Source organism: Entamoeba histolytica, genomic scaffold (genome assembly GCF_000208925.1).
Source record: "Entamoeba histolytica HM-1:IMSS scf_1104750516537 genomic scaffold, whole genome shotgun sequence".
NCBI classification, from domain to species: domain Eukaryota; phylum Evosea; order Mastigamoebida; family Endamoebidae; genus Entamoeba; species Entamoeba histolytica.
Window position 1 is genome coordinate 45,108 of NW_001914955.1, and position 8,978 is coordinate 54,085.

The 8,978-nt window shown below is 25.3% G+C and overlaps 4 protein-coding genes across 4 annotated transcripts; all 4 read left to right on the forward strand.

The window, feature by feature from the left end:
- Window positions 1-342: 342 nt before the first annotated feature.
- EHI_017760 (tyrosine kinase, putative) lies at window positions 343-3,396 on the forward strand (the record flags this gene model as incomplete). Its single annotated transcript, XM_645702.2, has 1 exon — window positions 343-3,396. One exon carries the CDS (start codon window positions 343-345, stop codon window positions 3,394-3,396), a length of 3,054 nt encoding a protein of 1,017 aa, XP_650794.2.
- A 904-nt stretch (window positions 3,397-4,300) lies between these two features.
- EHI_017770 (uncharacterized protein) lies at window positions 4,301-4,681 on the forward strand (the record flags this gene model as incomplete). Its single annotated transcript, XM_645703.2, has 1 exon — window positions 4,301-4,681. One exon carries the CDS (start codon window positions 4,301-4,303, stop codon window positions 4,679-4,681), a length of 381 nt encoding a protein of 126 aa, XP_650795.2.
- Window positions 4,682-4,730: 49 nt separating this feature from the next.
- EHI_017780 (uncharacterized protein) lies at window positions 4,731-5,798 on the forward strand (the record flags this gene model as incomplete). Its single annotated transcript, XM_001913734.1, has 1 exon — window positions 4,731-5,798. One exon carries the CDS (start codon window positions 4,731-4,733, stop codon window positions 5,796-5,798), a length of 1,068 nt encoding a protein of 355 aa, XP_001913769.1.
- A 945-nt stretch (window positions 5,799-6,743) lies between these two features.
- EHI_017790 (uncharacterized protein) lies at window positions 6,744-7,220 on the forward strand (the record flags this gene model as incomplete). Its single annotated transcript, XM_001913735.1, has 1 exon — window positions 6,744-7,220. The coding sequence occupies one exon, from the start codon at window positions 6,744-6,746 to the stop codon at window positions 7,218-7,220; it is 477 nt and encodes a 158-aa protein (XP_001913770.1).
- Between the last annotated feature and the right edge of the window lie 1,758 nt (window positions 7,221-8,978).

The window sequence follows — 8,978 nt, forward strand, 5'->3', positions numbered from 1 at the left end:
TTTACTAATTCAATGAAAACAATGTGTGATGAACAGATAGCAATATTTGGAACTGTTGATGATGGATTATGTGAAAATAAGGGATATGGAAAAAAAACATGTTATAAGAGAGATGAAAGTCAATACTATTATGAGAGTGAGTCATCTTCATTTTTTGATTATTCATGTCCAGGACATAAATCTCAATATGTTACATCAACGTTATATATATCAGCATCAACAATTAATATTGGTAATGATGAATATTATTCTAATATATTTGTAGTTTCACCAACAACAATAACTGTTTCAAATTATGAGTTGCCATTAACTCTTCAAGCAAATGTTGTGATTGCTGGTGATATGAATTCAATATTAGTTAAAACTAATGATAAACACACAATTAATACCAAAGGGGGAAATAATCAGAATTTAATTATTGCTGATACGTCTTCTTGTGGAATTAATGATTCATTAAGTGTAATAGAAGCTGATGGAATTTGCACTATTGGTTATTCAACACCAACTGGAATGAAGTGTAAGAAGTGTAGGTATGGATTTAATTCTGATGGAAGTTGTATTGTTGTGTCATCAACAGATGTTCATAACTGTATAATTATTTCTCCTAATGGTAAGTACTGTTTAAGGTGTAACACTGGGTTTTATATAGAAAATGGGAATTGTCTTCCTTGTGGACAAAATTGTCTAACGTGTGATTCAAGTCAATGCTTTATTTGTGAAGACAATTACATAAATGATAAATCAGATGAAAAAAATTGTATTCAAAATTTTACAGTATGCTCTTTCTCAAAGAATAATATTTGTTTGAAATGTCCTCAAGGGAAGATGATAGACAGTGATCATACAGGTTGTTCTACGTCATGTGTGGATGGTTGTTATTCATGTCAAGATAATACAAATTGTGACATTTGTAATATAAGTGCTAATGCAATTAAAAGTTCAACAACATGTAGTGTTACTTCTAATTCAATTAATGTAAGTAATTCAGGAATTATTCAATGTTTACCAGGATATTATTTATCAGAAACTTCTACATGTACTTCATGTAATTCTGGTGAATTACATTGTATGACTTGTTATTCTGTTTCAAGTAACGTTGTTTGTAGTAGTTGTGCTGATGGTTATATCATGACAACTAGTGGAACGTGTGTTTCTAAAGAGTCAGTTTCATGTAAGCAAGTATCAAAATCCACATGTTTAATTTGTGATGATTCATCTAAATATTTTAATGGAAAGGATTGTGTTAGTGGAATAGAACATTGTTTAAAAACTAATAATGATGGAACATGTGTTGAGTGTTTGTTCTCAGAATCAGCAGAAAAATATTATTTATTAACAACCACTGATGGGAACACAATATGCTCAGAACAAAGTGATGAGTTTTGTTCCTTATATACACAAAGTGTATGTCGAAGTTGTATTGACGGATATTACAATAATCAAATCAAGTGTTTGCCATGTAACGCCACTTGTTCTAAATGTGTTAATTCACAAAACTCATGTTATGAATGTCAGTCTGGATATGTTCTTCAAGGTGAATCATGTGTTATTTCTGAAACTACAAATTGTAAGATGATGATAACCAGTGATGGTTCTCAACAATGTGCTATTTGTAATGATGGATATTATAGAGATGGAAAAGGATGTACAAAATGTATTGATAATTGTGTTTCATGTACAACTGCAAATACAGGCAGTTGTTTAAAGTGCATAGACAATTATTATTTTGACATAAAAACACAACAATGTCTTTCAATAAGTTTACTTTCTAATTGTGAGACTACAAATAGATTTGGATGTGAGGTATGTGAAGATGGATATTTCTTAAATGGTTACACATGTTTATCTTGTGATCAAACAACTAATAACTGTAAGAGTTGTAATAAACAAAATGGAAGATGTAATCTATGTAATAAAGATTTCATTTTAGATAGTGATTATAAGTGTATTTATTATTCACAATTCTCTCATTGTGTTAGTGCTGAAAATAATGTTTGTAATAAATGTGATTTCTGGTATTCAGTTGATGGAAAAGAGTGTAAGAGTTCACCAGTTTGGTGGGTTATTGTATTGGTGGTTATTGGAGGAATAATATTGGTAGTGATATTTATCATAATATTGTTAGTGTTTATTAGAACTGTTATGACTAAAATTACAAAGTATTCTCAAAATAAAAAACAAGACTCAAATACAATTTTCGATATTAAATATTCAAATTCACTTTGGACAAAAGCAGGCAATTCAGACTCAATCATTGTTAACCAAAAATTAATTCAATATGAAGAAGAAATGCTAGTTGCATCAGAGAATAGAGCATTGTTTTGTATTGGTAATATATCTAATAGTACAAAGAAAATTCAATTTACACATAACAGTTTACAAGAAATTTATTTAAATATAAAAGTTAATCCTGAGTGCGTCATTTTACAAAAAGGTAAAGGATGTGAATTTGAAATAATGGTTAGTCCATTATGTAATCTTACAATAGACGATACTCTTTCATTTTTAAGTTATGATATTAAATCAAATAAAACTGAAATATTTAAAATTCCTCTTCAAGGAAAAACTCAATACTCACCAAGACTTAATCCAGAGGAAATTATTTCAGAGAATGTTATTGGAGAAGGATCATTTGGTGTTGTTTTTAAAGGAAAATATAGAGGATCTACAGTTGTTATTAAGAAATTTAAAAATATGAGAGATGAATCATTGAAGGAATTTGATAAAGAAGTTACAATGTTAGATAAGTTTAGGTGTGATTATGTTGTTTATTTTTATGGAGCTGTATTTGTACCAAACAAGATTTGTATTGTAACAGAATTTGCCCAATTTGGATCATTAGAGGATTTAATGAAGAAAAAAGAAGAAAGTGAAATATCTATGAAGTTAAGAATTAGATTCATGTTAGATAGCATTAAGGGTATTGAATATCTTCACTCGAATGGAATATTACATAGAGATATCAAACCTGGTAATATCTTAGTATTTTCATTGAATATTATTGATGACATAAATTGTAAATTAACAGATTTTGGTTCGTCAAGAAACGTGAATATGTTAATGACTAATATGACATTTACTAAAGCAATTGGAACACCAAAGTATATGGCACCAGAAATATTGAATAAACAACATTACAAAACAATGGCTGATATTTATTCATATGCAGTAACAATGTATGAATGTTTTAAATGGGGAAATGCTTTTGCATCAAACATTAAACCTTGGTGTATTTGTGATATGATTAGCTCAGGAGAACGACCATCTCTAGAGTGTATCACTGATAAAAATTTACAGTCATTAATTCAAGAGTCTTGGGTGCAACAACCTGATAAAAGACTAAGTCCTTCAGAAATCATAAATAGACTAACAAAAATCTTGGAACAACCAAACTAACATACACATTATAACTGATTTGTTAATTAAACTACAACTTCGTCTATAACCATTTTATTGAGTCAATAAATTTCTTGATTCTTATTAAAATGATTTTATTTTTAATTGTATTATTCTGAATAAATTAAAAATTAACTTTTTTAATCTATAACATACTTGGTTATTCCATCTTTCTATTCACATTTCATTTACTTGTTAATTGAATATTCAAATTAATTGTTTGACAATGTTCAACTTTATTTATTTTGTATGGTGTTTAATTAAATTAGATTTGAAGTGATATTTATCATTATTAATTACACTTTTAATCACTTTTAATCATTTATTAGAATCATAAACATTTGTTTCATTCATTTACTTATGAATTATGAATTAATGTCTTCATTGAATGAAGATTTTCAAAATTCTTGTTAACTTGAATAGTAATTACATAGTAACTTTGTTGTATTAAATTGTATATCAGTTAACATTATAAGTTTTAATGAATATGACATATTACATAGTCTATTTTGGCTAGTATCAAAATACCAAAACTAAGTATGTTCAACAAAAAAAACAATGACAATAAATTACAACAACAGTTTGTATGTGTTTATGAGTTATTAGATGATGAGTAAATGTTTTTGTTTATCAGTTATGAAACTCAAAACATAGTAAATTAATTCAACAAATCAATACAATTCAAGTGAAAATAACAATAAACAAATGAATAAATAAGTTATAGATATAAAACAAATACAAAGAAATACTGAATGAAAATGATTCAATAAATCTGATTGAGTAATAAAAGAAAAAAAGAACTAAAAAATCGAAATAAGAAAAATACATGATTCAAAGTAGCACTACAATTAATTCTAAAAAAGTTAGTTTTGAAGAGTTAAGTGAGAGTGAAAAAAGAATTATAATGATTAAATCAATCACAGAATTCACTGATAACGATGAAGCAATGTCAAGAACAAGAAAATTAGTTGATTATATTAGAACTACAAAACCAACAGAAATCCTTGTCATTCTACAACAACATGAAAAAATAGTTAGTATGGGAGAAACAATTAGTAAACAACTTGAACTAATTGATTTGTATTTGAAAGGAATTGGTAAAGAGTCAAGTTATACTCTCATGACATATCAAGAGAAACAAACAGAAAAAATAATTTGTCAAGGAAAGTCATTTGATAATTTTATTGAAATAATAAAACAAAGCATTCAAGTTTATCCAGAACAAAGGTTCTTTAGTTACATTTTTCCAACTATTCAATTTACACTAACAAAAATACCCCCCTAAATGTGATTTAGTATTGCAATACTCCTATCATTATGAAATTAACGATCAAATGAAAAACACTATCATTAACAATCTCAATCAAAAACCATATTTTATTTTCCAATGCATTTCTCCTACTAAACACTATGATGATCCATTTGTAATGCTAAATTATAATGATTTAGCAATACTTCAAAATGGTCTAATTCCCTCATCATACACACTAGGAAATTATATGGAGGAAGTTACAAACCTCGAAGGAGTTCTTATCACTCCAATATTTGAGGAATATGAGAAGATGAGAATATTTGCAAGTAGAACAAAACAATACAAAGTTACACCATGTCAAGTCACAATGAAGAACATTATCAGTGATAAAGGAAAAAGAATTGCTATCAAAGGAAATCTGAAGGTTGATCACAATGACATTCCTATTATAATCAAACAATACAAAAAAAGTGAATATTTTTATAATGAAAGTTATTTGGATTATCTTGACTCCATTGGACTATTAGTCAAAGCATCAGAACAATACAATAAATATGTTGACATGTATAATAATCAACTTAAAGACGAGAAGGTACATCGAATGAAACCAGTGAAGTGTGAAGGAAGTCAGATGTTTGTTGTAACAAATCAAATGATTCGAGGAGACATATTCCTACTTAAAGAAGTGAAGGCTTTCATTGATAAAAAAGAAAAAATGATAATTGAAATCTATCATGAAGAAGCAGAAACACAATTGATTCAAGCAATCAATGAGGAAGGAAGTGGAATTAGAGATACGTCAGGAATAAAAAATATGGATGTTTCTGGAGGTATTTTAAGTATAGAAGCATTCAACCATTTTCTGTGGTGTCAAACCACAGAAAGTATTAGTGATTTGATGATTATGAAAAATGTATTTGTTATACTAACAAATAATGAATATACGATAATTAAAGCAGAAGTTATTCATAGTAAACCAAGTAAATATTATTTCATTCAATATTCTGATGAGTTTGATACAGTAAAAAACATTTTTATTGCAAACCACAATTGTCAAACAATATGCACTATGTTTAAAAGGTGTGAAGATGAAAATAGAGATATTGATTATGAGACTAATGATAAATATATTACTCAATTTATTCTTTGAGATAGTTTTAATGTTTTATCATTTGTCTTTTTAAAAGAACATCAGACGATGAACCAAATGATTAGCACTCCAAATAACATCAATTCTTCTTTATAATTAAAACAATAAACCAAATAAGAACCTCTTTTGTTTATGACCAATTTTATTATGTGAAAATGAATGAATCAGTATGAAATTATTCGTCTCTTATGAGTTAGTTTTAATGAATAATTATTATATACCTTCATCATTAAATAGGATAGTATCAAATTCATATCGAACTACTAACTCATTGTACATCTTCATTTAATCCTCATTCTTCAAAAGAAAAGTTATTCATTCAATCAATTCTTTTTCCTTGTTTATTAACATAGCATCATTGATTGAATTATTTATTGAATTAGTTCCAACTCATTTTGTTAAATATTAAAATGATTATGATTTACAAATCCATATGTCTGGCATTAGACTATTTTAATAAGACTTATTGAAGCATAAAAGAACAGTAATTTAATAGTTAATGAATGGACAAAACAATGAATTATCTTTTTGTATTAAATAAATGAAAATAGTATTATAACAAAACAGATAGTAATTAACTACTATGATAAATATTTTCATTGTGTCTCATATAACTTATAATATTGTTTTTGGTTAAACTCGTGAAATGAGTTTAAAGTTTGTGTGTATCATCATTCAAATAATACTGAAGCAAGAAAAGAAACAATAAGTAATAAAATGTTGGAACTAATGAAAAGATGCAACACAAAAGTGAAATAAAGCAAATAACAATACTAGTCCAATGGAAAGAAAATAAAAATTGAACCATCCAGACCAGGTGGAATTAGGCAGCAACTCATTTTACGTTGTGTCAATGCATTAAAATTACCTAATGATCTTATTGGATTACCACCACCACATGAAATGATTAAACTAATTGATGAACTAATTAAAACAAAAGAAATAATGAATGAAATAACAAGTGAGTCATTCACTATTTCATTACCAAAACCAACTGTTGTTGGTGAAGAGTTAAGTAAACGATTTGTTGGAAATGAAAGTGTTGGAACACCCCATCTTATTAATTGTTGTGAATCTATTAATCAAATTAAAGGAATTGGATTAAATGAAGGTGAAGACGTAGATGAATATAAAAGTGTTATTGTTATTAATAACATTCCTATGACATTTTCTTCAAATGAGTTAATCAATAGGATAGAGAAGTGTGTGTCATGTTTTTATGACCAATTTTTCTGTCTGAAGCAAGATAGTGATTATTATAAAGCTGTTGTGAGAGTTACTAACAAAATGGTTATCAATTCATTATTCAAATCTTTTGATAATATATTTCTTGAAGATGACCAAGACAAATTATGTTGTGTTCATGAATCACATATTCAAGGAGTTCAATTTACAAACTCACTTCATTTATTATTGTGTTAACTCTCTGTTTATTTATTTTCTATTTTTATTGAACACTATATAATAGCTATAGACAAATAGAATTTATTAAATTATTATCAGTTTATATTTCATGTACTAAATTATTATATTAAATAGAATCTTATACTCTTCTGTTTATTGTTTTTAAGTTAATACTATTAATATAAAAGTCATTTATTTTGTTTTATTAATTATAATTTATTTCATTTTCCTGTGTTTCATAAATTAAATTACATAAACAAATATGAGGAAGTGTTTTATATAAAAAATATTGTCCATAACTTATTTATATTTTAATTGATTAACACTTTAAATATTAATTCATTGTACTTATTCCTGTTATTTTATTTATCACGTTAATGTAATAACTTCTTATTAATATTTTCTATCTACTTATCTACTTATTATTATTTCTTCATTCTATTATGAAAATAATCTTTTATTAAAAATAACTTTTCCCTTTTATTTAATTAGTGTTTTATTTCTTTTTTTCCATTAATTCATTTATTTATTATTTTTATATAGTTTGTGATAATTACTCCTACTCACCAATGAATGATGTTTTGTTATTTTCTTTTTTATATTTGTTTTTATATAAATACTTCTTTTATTCTTTTTCTCCAATTTAAGCTTTTGTGTTATTAATAAAATAATCTTTGTTGTTCTTTCATTTTATACAACTAATCTGTTTGTTGTTATCTAAAATCTATAAACACAATGTTGGTTCATTAAAAAAAATTATCAATTCACAATCATATGTATTTATTTAAAATAAATTTGTATCTTATTCAAAGAATCACAACTTATCAATTTCAATACGAATATGAGAAACAATTGATTAATTTTGATAAATGAAAAATCAAAATAACAAATTAAGTAGTGCATCAAATCTTCAATAAATAAATTTAATCATTTAAATTTATTAGCTTCATATTAATAATATTTATTCATTTAGAATTTTACAATAACTTAAAAATATATTTAATACATCATTAAGTAAAATGTATAATACGCATAATATTGAGATTATAATGTAATATAAAGAAATTGTGAATATAAAAGAAAATTACTTAATTTAGTCACACATCCTTTTCAACCTTTTTATTGTTTAATTACATAATAAAGAAATAAGTTGTTAATAGCATTTATAGTTGTATTTCATGTACATCATATTTTCATTTCACATAAATGAATTAAGAAATATGGACATAATTGAAAACATTCTATTCATTTGACGATAAATGATAAAATATAACAATTGCAAATACTATTTAAAGAATCTTTTTGCTTATTTTTATATGGCAACGAAAAAAAGCAAATAATTGAAACAGAAGAGAATGAATGATATAAAAGAATAAAAAGAAAGTAAGAAGTAGAATATGATGAAGAAAGAATAAAAGTAGAAAGGAGAGAAGATAAAAAGAAAGAAGATAAAGTGTAATAAAACAAAAGAGATGATAAAAGAAGAATAGAAAGAAAAAAATAAAGGATGCAAATTTTATTGAAACAAATAAAAAAAGCGCAAAATTTAATGATGCAAAAATTAATGATGCAAAATATTTAGCAACATTTTTATTGATGCAAAATATTTTGAAATAAAAATAAATCATCATTTTATATTATTATATTTGATAATAAATTATAGTATGTATTAAATACATCATATTTCTTTATTATTTATCTTTCTTTTCTTTTTATTATTTCATATATTAAATTATTATTCATTCATTTATTATTTATATTTCATTTATTAAATAA